Below are 16,043 nucleotides of genomic sequence, written 5' to 3'. Positions count from 1 at the left end.
TGATAGCAAAGTCTTGTTATGAAGTTAGAATTTATAGAACCTGATTTTCAGAAATTCTGAGCACAAACAGTTAAAATGAGACTCTCTAACTTTCTGACCCAGTGGGGAGAGAGTCACCCACTGAGCCATAGTGATACAGAAGTGACTGTGACTTCTAGATAGTAGAAAGGGCCTTCCTGTCTCTCTCTTCCTTTTTTTTTTTATTCCTAGTACTCAGCAGTGAGCTGTGATTGGTTGCAAAAGTTCTGTAAAAGGCCAGTAGCCTGCTCCATAGGATATTGCTGCTCATCCCTTGACCTCACAAGGGATATCAGGAGATTATAACAGCAATATCCTATAGTACACTGTAATGGCCATAGCATTGCAAAGCAGAATTGTTAGTTCATGCCCAACCCTTAGATAACAGATACATGATGGTGTGGTCTGTGATATGATCTAACATGATTTTCACACTTATCATTTAAGGTGAGAGGGGAAAAGATGGGCCAAAGGGTGAACCAGGATACCCAGGAAGCACTGGCATGGATGGGCCTAAAGGTATCCCAGGTGACCTGGGCCGAGAAGGACCACCAGGTATGGCAGTGAGCATAGCATCTAACCAGTGAGGTTTGTAGGATGGCCAAAGATATACTGCTGTGTTGTTTTAGTTTTTGTTCTTGTGTTGCTTGTGATAGGGCGGCCTCATCTTAATAGAGAAATAAAAAAAGACCTTTTGTAACAGACACAATGTCATCTGGCACTCTGTATTTTCTTCTATTCTTGGTCTGAAAGGCGGGACCACATTCTATAGTGATAAACCTAGAGGCAGATCCTGCATTGTAACGCCTGGGTAGCATAGCACAGAAGATATAGCCAAAGGGAAAGGGGAGGAGGAAAGCTGAGTTTTAGCCATCTCTGCACCTCCTGGATCCTGGGCTGCTGCTGGGGTTCAAATGATCCCTGATCTGAGTTACAGATGGTAATTTACAGCAGGCTCTCCGTGGCTGGTTCTCCAGCCATTGTCACGACTGACGATATATATAATCAGTGTATATATCTGTGAATTATTTACCCAAGTCTATAATCTGTGCAGATGATGAAAAATACATTTGTTGAATAATTTATATGAGAAAAAATAGTGAAATTAATCAGATAAATTGTTTGATAAATCTTATACAGCTAGTTGTTCTGATGATATGTGATAATAGAGAGTGTGCTTTTTGGATTTGCTTTGTCTAGATAGCAGTTTGCTCATCCAGCACTTCTACTTTACATTGCCATGAGAGGGTGAAAGACTGCAAATTGTAAAACAGAGTTGTCCAATGCTTGCGCTCAACAGTGTGTGTGCATGTGTGAAAGTCCATCCCTTGTCATTTTGTCGCTTGTTTTCAGGCCCCCCTGGAATTGCTGGGTTGCGAGGAAATGCAGGTCTCCCAGGTTCGCCAGGGCAGCCTGGACCTGTAGGATTCATCGGACTCTCTGGGATAGCAGGGCCAAAAGGTGCCTCTTTCTTTAACTTTCCAGCTGGGGAAAAAGTCAGATCAATAAACTAGTGTATTGTCTGGGCAGGATATAGCAGACAGCACAGTCGAAGTCTACTGTGCTTGGGCTGGTGTGCATTAGTAACTGCAGCTCATTTCTTGGTGGTGTCAATGTTGGCTCCAGCTGCTCAAAACCATCAGAATGATAGCTGAAAAGGGAGAGGCTCTTATCTGATTTTTGAGGTTTGGGTCATAGTAGGGTTTGTTGCAGGTAAAACTATAAAAGCAAGCTCCTATGGGAAAAGCTCCTCTTCTGGCATTCATGTGAGGTGTCTAGAGGAAAATCTTACTTGCACTGGTCTCCAGAAGCAGTAAACGCATGCACAGAGCCTCCTTGTCTTATACATTTCCTTCAGATTAGGTGCTTCTTATAGGCTACAACCTATTGATTGTCCATTCAAGCTTCTATAATGTCTCCTCAGGATTCCCTGGATTTCCTGGTTTAAATGGTCTGAACGGCTTGCCAGGCACAAAAGGGTCACCTGGAACACCAGGTAAAAAATTGCTGCTGTGGTATATTTAGAGGGTGGGGTTTGAGTGACGACATAGTTCGTCACAAAATGGCTCCATTTTAGTCATGTTCTGGATTTCATAGAAGTAACAAGGAACCCACAGTGTGCATCTAGCGTCAGTATTCTTACTAAATGTGTGGGACCAAATTCTGCTTTAATAATGAAGCATTAGAACTGAATTCGGTGGGGTTTCACACATGAAAACGAGAGCAGGATGTTTTCTGCAGGTGCCATTGGGGTTGTAGGTTCTGCCTCAACACCTGAACCAGCCTGTAACCGCTAGGAAGTTAATTTGATGAAAGGCCTGCTCTATCTCTCATTTCCGTTACTCTGATTTTACCCAGACAACAATTGGATGTTTGGTTGGGTTTTGGCTTAAAGATGACAAGTTGCCGCATAGATTTCAATTACACTGAGCCTGTGCTTGTAGCCCTCGTTCATGAGAGTAGTATCACTGAGGTCTGTGGGCTTCCTCACATGAGTAAGAGCACCAGACCCTTAGGCTGCAATTAGGAATGTTCTGCTGGATTTTCATATTTTGATGGTAATTTTAATATTTCTTTTTTTTCTCAACAATGTTTTGACAAATCCAAAGAGATGGGGAAAGACATTTGGAGAGAGAGGTATATCTAGTCAGAATCATCCTCAAAGTCTGAACGTTTTTAAAATGGTAACAGAAACGTCAGATTTGTAAACTTTAAATTGTAACTGGATAAATGAAAGAAACACAGGCATTACTGGACGCAAACAGTATTAAGACTGAACATAAAAATTCTAGTTCATAAAAATCTCTCTAGTGCTCTCCATGTTTCTCTGATTTATTTTTGGGAAATAAAACCAATTATCATATTTTCTGAAGCACTCAAACGATTTGCATTTGTTTTCTGATTTTCATATCTGTGAGAATGGAAAGACTATATGGTATTGCCTCTTGCGAAGCACACCATGGGAAGCATCTCCCAGAGCCCTGCCTCTGTCCTGCAGCACCTCATGCTTCACTCCAAATCTTCTTGAGCAGGGAATGCTGATTGACCCCTCCATCTTGGAAACCAAAGTCTTTTGAACAGTGGGTTCAACTCTGTATTGTGTCTCCTGAGAGGAGCGGCACAGAAGCCACAATCCAGAGGGTGGGAGGCAAAATTGACTTTCTCAAGCTGATTATGGGCTTCGCTGGAACCCAGAATCCTTGTTGCACCAAGCACTATGGGCACATCCTTACACCAGGGCTCATGAAAGGAGTAGCATAGGGCTATGCTGCTCTTAGGTTGGGAGAATTCTTCCCCAGCTCCTTGCGTCATCTTCACATCCACTGTGCACCACCAGAGCTGCATCTAAGGGACTGGAGTTGGGACCAGATTCAGCCCCAGTGATTTCTCTGAACTCCAGCAGCTGAGGGGTGGGTGGCTAACACTGTATATTAACTGAACATGCAAACGAACTTACAGCAAGCAGTTTTAAAAGGCTCCTCTGTCCTCTTTAAACATGTTTGATTAGGTCTAAGTGAAGCTGGACTGAACGGCCCTGCAGGGCTTCCAGGTCCTAAGGGTGAAGAAGGTTCCCCAGGCATTGGCCTAGGAGCCCCAGGACGCCCTGGGCAGAAAGGATCATCAGGAGACATGGGTAAATAGTAACGACTGCGGAAGCAGATGAATTGTATTGACTAATAGAATGTACTTAGACTTGGGGCAGCTGGGAGTATATGTAGGGTCAGTGTAGTTTAATAATGGAAATTCACAGTCATAAAGATGTGAAGGGGTCATTGGTTTGTAGATTTGTAAACACAAAGTAAAGGTATGGCATGGTCTAATGTACGACAAATGACTGAGTCAATAGTTTGTCCTAGTTTTATAGTTCTCTCGTGGTGCTCTCACTTAATGAGAAAGGGGGGTTGTTCCTTCCCTGGATGGGGATGGGGCGTTGTTTGAGATAACATCCCGTACCCCTTAATTCTACCCATATTGATGTTACACTGTCCACGTGGATCATCCCTGATGATCACAATAGGGATGCAGGCATTTCCTGTTTTTTTTTCAATATTAATCTGTAATTCTAGGTCCTCCAGGTACTTTGGGTCTGCCCGGTTTACCAGGGCCTCCTGGCATCTCTCTTCCTTCAAATATACCTGGGAGGCGTGGTGATCCTGGCCGTCCTGGAGTGGATGGGAATCCAGGTATGGAGATGAGAGCCTCCTTAGTGTAGCTTATTTGTGTTATATGCTCTAACAGAGGAAATAGCAAGGTTGACTGCCATTCATTTCCTGTGAACAGCGGAGAAGGGGAAATTGGATTTTATGAGCAGTCAATCTAATCTGGTGTTTAGAGCAGGGATTGGGAATCAAGAGGTCTGGGTTCTCTGGTCTTTGCTCTGTCACTGACCTGGAGTAAATGGTTTTATTGCACTATGCCTCAGTTTCCCCCGATGTAAAATGGGGATAATAATACTGTGCTTATCCAACTTTGTAAATGCTTTGAGCTCCCTGGGTGAAAGGTGGCAATATAAGTGCAAGATAATGATTTCTCATTAATCACTAGTATGATTTAATTATTTTATTGAGATTTCATCATCATTCCTGTTGTTACTTTTTTATTTGTACTACGGTAGTGCCCGGGAGCCCCACTCATGGACTAGGCCCTCACTGTGCTTGGTGCTGTACAACCACAGAATAAACAGACGTTCCCTGCCCCAAAGAGCATCATTGTACATGCTCGGATAAATCACAGAGCAGTGTGACTCACCAGCGCTCGCAGTGTGAAGGGATGCGAACTCCCTTCGCTGGCAGTTGGGGAACCAAAAGAAATAGAGATTTGACCTAGAACACAATAGTTTGTAGCAAATCCTCCTCCTGGCCTGCTGAGCTGACCGTTATGAAGGGGAAATGATATTTTTTATGTCCATAGGACATCCCTCACCCTGGAAACCTTGCTCCCATGCAGCCAAAGAATGAATGAATGAATATGCCATAGGGTGGCCAGCTGAGGATAATGGCAGCATTCTGTCTGTTACAGAAACTGATTTTTCTCACCCATTTTGTTCCTAGGCCCCCCAGGCCCTCCAGGTCCTCGAGGGCTCTCTGGCCCAGCCTCCAATCAAGGTGATACTGGCCTTCCAGGTCTCCCTGGAGTTCCTGGTTTGCCAGGCATAAAGGGTGACATGGGACTCCCCGGTCCACCTGGAATTCCAGGAGCTTCAGGACTCAAAGGTATTTTTGTACAGTGCTTTAAAGCTGTCCCCTGGGAGTATAAAGAGCTGTCACATATTGTGAGCATGATAGCTGTGAAATCAGGTCTGATGGAGGTGTGTGGCACTCTGGGATTTGTTTTCTGTTCCGTGAATGCTGAAGGTAGGTTTCTCCAAAGCACTCTATTTTCGCCTACAGTGATGGAGCGACGTTAGGCCAGCCAGCCCTGAGCACTCTTGAAAATCCCACCTTGCATTTTTTCACTTCTCTTCATTATTTTAGGTAACAGCTGTCCACAGACAGGAATACTATGCTCGTTGTTTGCTGCTGCTGTCTGGGATGCCTATCCCCAGATCCACGTATAGATCTCCCCTCTTCTGTGGGCTGGGAAAAGCCGCTGCCACAGCTCTCTCCTACCCATCCACACATCCTCTGGGCCTCGCCTCGGCCACACCATGGACTTGGGGATCCATGAGGGGCCAGGGACAGAGTGGTCTGTGGGGAGTCAGTCTGTACAGGCAGGGCCAGTGGGGGAGCACATCACTCTTCCTCTGGTCCTCCCCAGTAGGAAGCGTGGTTCTACAGGAGCTATAGAGCTTGGGAGCCAGACGAGGAAGGACACTGGAGATCAAAGCTGCTGTGAGGGCACAAGACCTCTGGCAGGTTCTCTGGGTTCGTGGGTGGGCTCCAGAGCCTATTTGTGAGAGCAAACCCTGCCCCCTGGGGGGTTGTCAGTGAGGAATTTCACATGGGGAAGATACCTCCTCTCCAGAACCCCCTCCCAGGGGTTTTTCCACAAGAGGGAATGACGTTTGTAATGATTTCAGATTAAGTGTAAGATTCCCTGCTAATAATGTTACAGTGGAGACTCTCACAAAGCTGCCCTGTGGCTGTGTCAGTCGATTCTGGGAATCAGAATTGACACAAGGGTGTGACTATGTAGTTTAGAACCACACCTCTGCCACTGGTGCATCTGCCAGTATTTCACTCAGAGATTCGTTTTCAGGGTCCATTACTCGTTGCTCTGTATCTTCTCAGGTGTGAAGGCTGAGCCAGGCCTTATGGGGATGCCAGGTAAAGATGGGCTTCCCGGGGACCCTGGAATTCCTGGTCTGAAAGGTGAAACTGGTCGTCGAGGTAAGCACAGGATGACTTGGAGAGCTGTACTGCATTTGCAAACAGCTTGTGGGGTGAAAGGTGGGGGAGCACAGTTAGCTGGCTTCTGTTATTTTGGGTTTCGTTCCTTTTTTCCACCCAAGTATAAAGCCTGAACTTTTGGTGACTTTTAAATGGGGATGGGCATAAACCAACAACTCAACTCCAAACACGCCCGGACTTTCAGGAAGTTGGGAACCAGTCTTCGCAACTTTGTTACTTAAAATGTATCTTCTTTAGTGTTTTCTCTGTGGAGACAACTGCTTGCAGAAATTGGAACTCTATCTGTTTCTGTGTTGATCTTTCTATCAATCTCTGTGTCTTTCCTGCTGGGGGGTGGGGGGAGGATTACTGTTTCTCCCCCAGATCCCCAACAACCTGTATATGTAGCTAAAAAAATAAAAAAGGGGCTGGGACTTAGGGAAATTAGGGACTTTTAACAAGAGCTGGGGAAGTCATGGGAATATACCCAGTGCTAACATACAGGGCCTTCTCAATTTGTTGAACTACATCCTTGTATTAGTAGATCATCCTATCTGTGCACTTTATGTGGGTTGCTTATGGTGCCATTTGTGATGTGTACAGGTTTTCCAGGCCCACCAGGCGCTCCAGGCCTAGTACCAAAACCAGAAGAAGTCATAGTTCCTCCAGGGCTACCTGGTCTGCCAGGAATTGATGGTGTCCCTGGCTATGCTGGAGATCGTGGATTTCAGGGACCAGATGGACAGCAAGGTAAAGAGCACCGCATCAAATAAGTGAAACTGAAATGTTGAACTTCTTGCATTCACAGGAAGCTGCTTTGTAAATTGTGCTGTCAAAGTTCACATGCTTTTCTTTAGAAGCTTTGTAATGGAAATGACCACAGCGTATCTATCTTTTTTTTTTATTATTAGACCCGGCTAGAAATATTTTCTTGTACATTATGTTCACGGGATTTTATAGCCTCTTTTGCGTTAGGTTCATGGAATTGAAAGCAGCAGTCATGATGCAGTTGGCATGATGGCAACGCAGGTCTGGCAGCAGATCTAATCAGTCTGAGAATGATTCATCATGGAGAATTATTGGGATTGTGTCAACATGAAATACTATAATACTTTAGGAACCTAATTTTGCACTGTTGTAATTTTGCCATTGACTTCAGTGGGTGCAGGATCAGGTCCTACATACCCACCACTGCAATGCTGAATGTTCCTTGTCGTATGGGGAAATAATTACAACTTAATGTTAAATATTAACACAATTTCTCACTATGTGCAAGCTCTTGGAGAGACAGAACCCCAGCTGGTGTCTGCTCTTTCCCCTGCACACTGGTCTAAAGCACAAAATGACAATATTAAACAGAGACCTCAAGTGCTAATCCCATTGAATTGTAGAGCAGGTGGGAGAGGGCAATTTAGATGCAAATCCATGGATCTAAACTTGCCATTATGTAACTTTGGATCATATGAGATCCAAAATTGGAGGAGGCCCATTTTCTGATTTGAATGTGGCTGAAATCAACCAAGGATAGCTGCTTCTGTAAGGTTTTAGCCCCAAAATGATGGCAGTCAGTTCTGAGACCAGGTAATCTTTTCTCTGTTTACAATGGCAGAAATCTTGAGAGATCAGATGAAAATAATCACGAAATTTTACTGGCAACATATCCAGACCTGAATCCAAGTGCTGCTTTGGCTTCAAACTCAAATCCACCAGAGCCTAAGCCTGACCCAGATCTGAACACTGTCTCTTCTGTTCATTTGTAATCCCTGAACATGTTATACGTATCAGGTCGTAGGCCATATTGAATCATGGTGCCAAGCTATTTGTTTGTAACAAGAATTGTGAAGTTTAAGCCCTCAGCATTGCTAATCATGACACATCCGTCTGTTGATGCCAGGAGTGAAAGCTTTGATGTCAGAAGCAAATTAAATAACAATCATTACATTTAATTACAGGTCCAAAAGGTCTGTCAGGCAGATCAGGTCAGGTGGGACGTCCTGGTTTACCGGGGTCAGATGGCATAGTTGGGGATCCAGGAACCCCAGGAATTCCAGGGCTACCAGGATTGGAAGGTAATTTTATTCTTTAATTTGTTCTTTTGATATTCTATGAGTGTTCAATCAGCAAGATTCCAGATGGCCTCCTAATGCAGTGATGCTGCCCAAGGCCTCAGACATCACAGAAATTACACATTATAGACTTAAAAAAGAAGGACCTATGTGGTGCCCAAGATCTTGTGCCTTGTGTCTTCATTGATATGAATTTCACCTTTAGTGAGACAGTTGGGAGTAAACTCATTCACTGCAGCATGCTCTAGAGTATGCAATTGCTATCTGTCACTACTGATGATTAAGGCTACGATTTTGTCACGGAGGTCAAGGAATCCGTGACTTCCAGAGACTTCTGTGACTTCAGCCCACAGCGGCTGGGAGCTGTACGGTCCCCCCACCGTCCATGGTGGCCCGGCAGCTGTTGGGTATGGGTGGCAGGGGCCCTCCGGAGCCCCAAGCCGCCGAGCTTGTGGGAAGCAGGGGCTCCCCTACAGCTCCTGGCCACCCCGGGTGGTGGGAAGCCTGGAGCTCCAAGCCCCCACAGGTGGTGGAGGCCCCCAGATCTCTTAGCCGGGCCCTCCGCAGCTGCCTAGTTGCTGTTGGAGGTGTGGGGACTCTGCAACTCCCCATTTTGTCAGAGATATTTTTAGTAAAAGTCATCGACAAGTCAGGAACTTCCATGAATTTTTCTTTATTGCCTGTGACCTATCCGTGACTTTTACTAAAAATATCCATGACAAAAATCTTAGCCTTATTGATGATTCATTGTATAAGATGATGGACACCGTTCTAGCTGTAATAAACAGGGAGTCAGCAGGAGGGTTTGGAAGCACAGGAACAGGACATTCACTGTAGAATTTGAAAAGGAGTGAGTCAGAGAGAAGAAATGTGGTTGGAGTGGGACGGTGAATGGGAGGTACATCCTGGTGCTTGACTGACAGTCAGAGTGTCTGGATTTTGTTCCTGGCTATACCACAGACTAGCTCTATAACCTGGGACAAGCTACTGAACCTCTGTACCATCAGGATAAAACACCACCACCTACTGCACTAGTGTGGGAATTAACGAGTGCTGGAGGTCCTCACCCAGAGGGGCAAGGCAGAATTACTGTATTATGAACTACAGTTGTGAGTGCCTGCATACCACAGTGATTGGGTGAGACAGAAAAATTAATGGTATGGAAAAGTGAGTCAGTACCATAGGGTACTGATTGACTTTGAGACTCAGCCAGGCCTATTTGATCACATGGCAACCATCAATACTTGAGCTTTACGTTGTCGTTTAGTTGTGACAGAAGTGACATAAGTGCCCAACCACAAGGATGGATGCAGAAAGTCAGCTAACTTACATTGTACTCGCCACATGTGACTGACTTTTCTCTCCCAGGTGTCTCTGGAAAGCCAGGCCCATTTGGTTTGCCTGGAATGCCAGGTCGGGGTGTAGGCGTTGGATACACTTTGGTGAAGCACAGCCAGTCGGAGCAGATCCCGCCATGCCCAATTGGAATGAATAAGCTCTGGGAGGGTTACAGCTTGCTGTATGTGGAGGGGCAGGAAAAGGCGCACAACCAGGATCTCGGTAAGTCAAAAAGACTCTGTCACAAATGAGGCAGGCCCAATTCCACTCCCCCATACACACTGCACAACTCCTACTGATTTCACTGGGCTTTGTAAGAAGTGTGACTCTGAGGTGGAATACGACACGGAGGGTGCAATGATACTTGCCACTTGCTTATCTGGTCTTTACTAGCTCTTGCCTTTGGGCAGCAGCTTGATGTGCCCTTTGTTCTCCTCTCCATTCCCACCCAGGTTTTGCTGGCTCCTGCTTGCCTCGCTTCAGCACCATGCCATTTATTTACTGCAACATCTACGAGGTGTGCTACTATGCCAGCCGCAATGACAAATCCTACTGGCTCTCCACCACTGCTCCCATCCCTATGATGCCAGTGAGCCGGCTGGAGATCCCACAGTACATCAGTCGTTGCTCGGTGTGTGAAGCACCTTCCCAGGCTATTGCAGTACACAGCCAGGACATTACCATCCCGCAGTGCCCCGAGGGCTGGCGCAGCCTGTGGATTGGATACTCTTTCCTAATGGTGAGAAAAATCGATTTGTTAATGCAAAGACGGTCACACTGTCTGAGGCTTGTTTTAATATTGGCCGTTCATCTTTGACTCAGCCACTAAGTTTGCTAGTTTTAACAGTTGTGTCCAAGAAACTGAAAGCTCCACAACGAGCTGACCTAAGGAGTTCCTTGTGCATTACCAGCAGACCTAGAATAACCTCAGCCATTTTGCTAACTTCTCAAGGGTATTGATAAAGTTCATGGTGGGGTGGAAGAAATAGAACACTTCCATACTAGCAAAGAGAGTAATGGCCCTTAAGAACTGATTCCTTTAAACATCAAAAAGGCTAATTAACTATAGAGAGACAAGGTGGGTAAGATAATATCTTTTACTGGACCAACTTCTCTTGGTGTGAGAGAAAGTTTTTGAGCTTACGCTCAGCTCTTCTTCAGCTCTTCCCAGACCTGTAAGCCCAAAGACCTGTCTTTCTCACCAACGGAAGTTGATCCAATAAAAGATATTAGCTCACCCACCTTGTGTCTCTAATATCCTGGGACCAACATGGCCACACCACTGCAATTAAACTATAGCACAGATTTAACCCCTTCTCCCACATTTTTTCCAGAAATGTTCTACAATGAGATGTCCTGGTAGTTCATTAAAGTGTGATTGCAAAGTGATTCTAAAAACAGCATTATGAGATGCTTTATTGTCTCTCAGTTTTCAAATTTGCTCACTTTGTAAGTGAAAAGCTGCTTTTTTAGATTACCAGAATCCTATATTCAACCCGGGGTTTGCATTCTTGTGCTTCCCCCGTAACTCCGACCCAAGTGACGTAGCTACAGGTGTCATGGGGGAGCAATCTAGATTTCCCCCTTTTGTTCACTGCAAGAAATGTATCCCATGAGTCCCTATGTAACTGCCTATTTCCTTCTTTTGGAACTCAATTAAATGACCATATTCATTCTAGCACACTGCAGCTGGCGCAGAAGGCGGAGGTCAGTCCCTTGTCTCACCCGGCTCTTGCCTTGAGGATTTCCGTGCTACTCCTTTCATTGAATGCAATGGTGCCAGAGGAACCTGCCATTACTTTGCAAACAAATACAGCTTCTGGCTGACGACAGTCGAACGCACGCAGCAGTTTGTCAGTGCTCCTCCCTCAGAAACTCTGAAAGCAGGACAGCTCCGAACACGAGTCAGCCGTTGCCAAGTATGCATGAAGAACTTGTAGCAAAAACCACTCAAACAAATAAAACTTTGCTACTTAAGAATTTAAACCTCAATCATTGGAAGAAGAAATATAAACAAGCCCATTCTGCTGGTGGTTTGTGGATAAGTTACAACAGCTGGAACACTATAGAAATTATGTTTTAGATCCATAAGAAACGGGACTTCACACAGAAGGAAGGAGGGACAGACTAATGCTCTGAAACTTCTGACTGTTTTGTGGAACATGGTGCTACACTTTTGCTTTCATGTTTGTTTTCCTATTCATGGCTACCTCAGAAAGTCTCTGTGCCTTTCTCATTCAGATTGCAGCGTGACAAGCACTCCATATTATATCACCCATCCCTATTATGCACTCATCTATAGCCAATGATAGATTTTCTTAAATAAGTTGGTGCTTCACTGATGAGTTGGCTTTGCAGAAAGCATTTGGCACGGCCTAGGGGAATAAACCTTGATTAGATGAGAAAATAGGTAATGAAGTGGATTTTCAATAGGAAAGGAACTTAACTCTAAGGCCTGGTCCCCACTAACCCCCCACTTCAGACTAAGGTACGCAAATTCAGCTACGTTAATAACGTAGCTGAATTCGAAGTACCTTAGTCCGAACTTACTGCGGGTCCAGACGCGGCAGGGAGGCTCCCCCGTCGATGCCGCGTACTCCTCTCGCTGAGCTGGAGTACCGGCGTCAACGGCGAGCACTTCTGGGATCGATTTATCGCGTCTAAACCAGACGCGATAAATTGATCCCAGAACATCGATTGCCTGCCGCCAGACCCTCCGGTAAGTGAAGACGTACCCTATACTAATTAAAACAAATCACTGCAGCAGAGGTGCTCAGAGTATTAAGCATTAGAGACTGAAACCTGGCTTACCTGGGAAGTTCTTACTTAAAGATGAGCTCATTTTGTTTTGCTTTTTAAATCAATTGGCATAATCTTTGGTTTCAGTGATGCACAAGCAACTTGGAGCCAAATTCAGACCAGCTGTAACTGATTTCCCCAGTGAAAAATGTGGATTTCTACTTGAACTTAAAGCCATTTTCATTATTCAGCACAGCTTTCTCTATTGAAATGTGCTCTATGTAAGCACACAGTTCAAGGTTTGTTATTATACTTTTGTACTCTAGCAATTTGTCACCTCCAGAATAATTTCATTAGTACACCTCTACCCCAATATAACGCAACCCGATAGAACACAAATTTGGCTATATCGCGGTAAAGCAGTGCTCCAGCGGGGCAGGGCTGCACACGCCAGTGAATCAGAGCAAGTTCGATATAACGCGGTTTCACCTATAACGCGGTCAGATTTTTTGGCTCCCAAGGACAGCGTTATATCGAGGTAGAGGTGTATGTACTGTGGCAGAGCTACGACTTTGTCTCCGTGGGTCCCGTACTTCCAGGCGGTTTATGCTAGCTTCAGAGGCTCATTGCGACCCTCCACGTAACCCTTCTCTCTCTAGGACCAGGCTTACAGTCTACTGAGCCCTTTTCATCATAAGCCAGCAAGGAGGTTGGTGAGAGAACTCCCACAGTCTCTGTTGTCCCTACGGGCTTATTCAAGAACAGTTTAGCCTCCTGTCCTGATAGAACCTCCTGGGAAAGGAAGACAGGCCCCTTTCTGTAGTGGCGGGTTAGGGGGAACCCAGGCCTGCCCTCTACTCCAGGTTCCAGCCCAGGGACCCTAGTGGCAGTAGCTGTTGGCAGCCAACCTTTTACCGCCAGAGCTGCTACACTTCCCTGGGCCACTTCCACACAGCTCTCCCACTTCTCTCTCTTAATGCCTTCCTCACCCTTACCTTAGGGCTCCCTTCCAGTGGCTTGAGATATCTTCATTAGCCAGCCCTTCAGCCGCACTTCCTTTCCTCTGGCTCCCTTTTCTTTTCCCCCAGCCTGATGGTAGTGAGCCCATTTACAGTATCCGAGGGGCCTTAATTAGAGTCAGGTGTTCACATTAGCTTAACGGCCTCACCAGGTTAATTAGAGTCAGGCATCCACCCTAGCCTGGAGCAGCCCCCGCTCTGGTCAGTCAGAGAACAGAAAACTGCTTATCCAGTGGCCAGTATATCTGCATTCTACTAATCTGCTGTACCCAACTGGCCTGGGTCTGTTACAGTACATGTGAAATCAGCTTTCCGAGGTAGCTTTGGAACAGTTTTTTTTGTAAGTATTCAAATTGTGTATATTTTAAAATGTAGAAGCCTTATTATTTAGCATTCAAGGTTAGGGAAACACAGAAACAAGCAGCTGTTGGATGTACATTTTTTTTTACAGCTAAAATCACCTGTATTGTATTCCTCATCCACTGGGCTTTATTTCTACTAGTTAAAAAACACATTACTGTATTTCTAATGCACTGTTAAATAGTCACACAGTTCCTTCAGGTTATAATTACAATCAGTGGTAGTCAATTTCTATTTTCCCATATATTCTAAGGGAAAGCCATAAATACAATATGCCCATGTTGAGAATTAACTAAGGCTAAAGCTATTAATTTCAGCTTCTTTCTACAGTGAGATTGGTGATACCCAGAGGTATCAGCATTTTAGAGGATCTGAAGTGAGGGCCTTGTAAATTTTTTTTTTTTTTTTTTTTTTAAATTGAAAGACAAAACTCTACAGAAAGTTGCTACTGATCCAGGATAAAGACTTAATCACTCTTCTTTATTATTGATTTAGTCTAGCAGGGTACTTAGAACTCTGGCCTTGATTCACTAAAGCGTGTGGTTGAATTTAAGTACACAGGTAGGCTCATAGATTTCAACAGGACTACTCACAAGCTTAAGAGTGTTGCTGGATTGTGGTCAGGGTACTCAAGACCCTTGCATGGTTGAGCCCAATTGGAGCTGAGCCAATAACTTGCAGTCAACAATTTATTCTTTGATGTAGCCTCTTTCTGCTTGCAAAATATCAATCACAACTTTGAATTATTCAACAAACATCTCATTTTTCCACTCCATAGTTTGATGATGCATCCATGTCAGATACCTGAGCTGTCTTTTAGTTGGGACTGCTCCGATAAGTCGCATGGTATTTGACTTTGAATTTCACTTTCTGCAAATATTGGTGTCAGTAAAACTCAAATAACTCCGGTGTTTGTTTTAAAAATTTGAGCAAATATTTGTGGAAAACATTTTTATTTGTCACCCATTCTACCCATTAGGTGCCAGCAGGAGAAGCACCAGGTCTGGTACCAACTTATTTGTTTGGATGTTGAGGGGAGGGGTGAGGAAAAGCGGGTTCTGCTCTGGATGCACATGACTGAAATACACATGTCTTTTCAGGAGCAGGGTCTATGTACTTGTTTAGCTTTATGCCCCGTGCGTAATCTCATTGCTTTCAGTGACAGAACTTCCATTGACTTCAGTAGGGCCAGGATTTCACCCTGATGGGTAATGTTAAGCACAAGCATGTCTTTGCAAGATCAGGGCCACAGTCTGATCTTCTTCCATTCCTATCTCCAGACCTTCTTCTAATCAACCCTGTATTTACCCCCTCTCCTTCCAGCTGCTGCTCACTACAGGCTTCCTGGAAAAGTGTCAACTTCAGATTTCGCCTCTGAGTTGTGTTTACGTAATGAAAGATAACAGGAGGGCAATAAAAAAAAAAATGGACTGAGGATGATATATGCCTAGCTTCATTGCTCAGTCATCTAGCGGGTACTTCCCTTTTCTGTGTAGATGTCATCCTTTAGAATGTAAGCTTTTCACAGCAGGGGCTGCATTTTCACTTTTGTCTGGAAGGCACCAAGCATGGTTATGGTCTTAAATGAATACTAGTTGGGGAGACATCACAGTTGTTGTTTTTTAAAACAGCGTGCGGTGACATCTCCTTTTGTTAATGTTCAGTTTCCAAACTGTGGTTAATAAAGGCAAACAAGACATTAACTGTTGGTCTGGGTAATTATTTTTGTTCGAAAGTCATGTTTTCCCGTTCTTCAGATGCTAAGCACCAGCATCTCATTTCACTTGGGTTTTGCAAGTACTCAGCACATCTCCCGCTTAGGCCCAGTATTCTCATCTATTTGTGAAGAATTAAATTGGGAGATTTTCATGTTAACTGCACCATACCAGGCCTCATCCAGATGGGAATTGTGTTTTTAGGAAACAAAATGCGACTCATGAATTCATTAAAAGCCCTTGTGCACAGTAAGGGCTTGATATTTCTGAACCCTTGTTCTCAAAGCTACTAGAGATATCCTCAGTTTAAATAAACATCTAACTACATAACTCTCCTAGGGACTTGTATATCTAAGGTACTTTTACCAAAATAGAATTGATAAGGTAACAAGGCAGAATCAGGGACCTTAAATAATTTGTGTATCATCAGTTTGGGATAACTTTTTGTTTTATATTTAT

The 16,043-nt window shown here is 44.5% G+C and overlaps 1 protein-coding gene across 4 annotated transcripts in view; it reads left to right on the top strand.

The window, feature by feature from the left end:
• The window catches only part of COL4A6 (collagen type IV alpha 6 chain), a 197,313-nt gene extending 181,741 nt beyond the window's left edge, over window positions 1-15,572 (top strand). For all 4 annotated transcript variants that reach the window (XM_054039034.1, XM_054039035.1, XM_054039036.1 and 1 more), the window contains 12 exons: window positions 466-573; window positions 1,372-1,479; window positions 1,943-2,014; window positions 3,527-3,652; window positions 4,086-4,202; window positions 5,070-5,231; window positions 6,249-6,347; window positions 6,951-7,097; window positions 8,300-8,416; window positions 9,782-9,973; window positions 10,204-10,490; window positions 11,431-15,572. In XM_054039034.1, the coding sequence (XP_053895009.1) occupies window positions 466-573; window positions 1,372-1,479; window positions 1,943-2,014; window positions 3,527-3,652; window positions 4,086-4,202; window positions 5,070-5,231; window positions 6,249-6,347; window positions 6,951-7,097; window positions 8,300-8,416; window positions 9,782-9,973; window positions 10,204-10,490; window positions 11,431-11,691 (1,796 nt within the window). In that variant the 3' untranslated portion in view covers window positions 11,692-15,572. The remainder of the gene's footprint in view (window positions 1-465; window positions 574-1,371; window positions 1,480-1,942; window positions 2,015-3,526; window positions 3,653-4,085; window positions 4,203-5,069; window positions 5,232-6,248; window positions 6,348-6,950; window positions 7,098-8,299; window positions 8,417-9,781; window positions 9,974-10,203; window positions 10,491-11,430) is intronic.
• The last annotated feature ends 471 nt before the right edge of the window (window positions 15,573-16,043 follow it).

Source organism: Malaclemys terrapin, chromosome 9 (genome assembly GCF_027887155.1).
Source record: "Malaclemys terrapin pileata isolate rMalTer1 chromosome 9, rMalTer1.hap1, whole genome shotgun sequence".
NCBI classification, from domain to species: Eukaryota; Metazoa; Chordata; order Testudines; family Emydidae; genus Malaclemys; species Malaclemys terrapin.
Note: the sequence above shows the minus strand (reverse complement) of the source record. Positions and strands in the feature narration are given on the sequence as shown.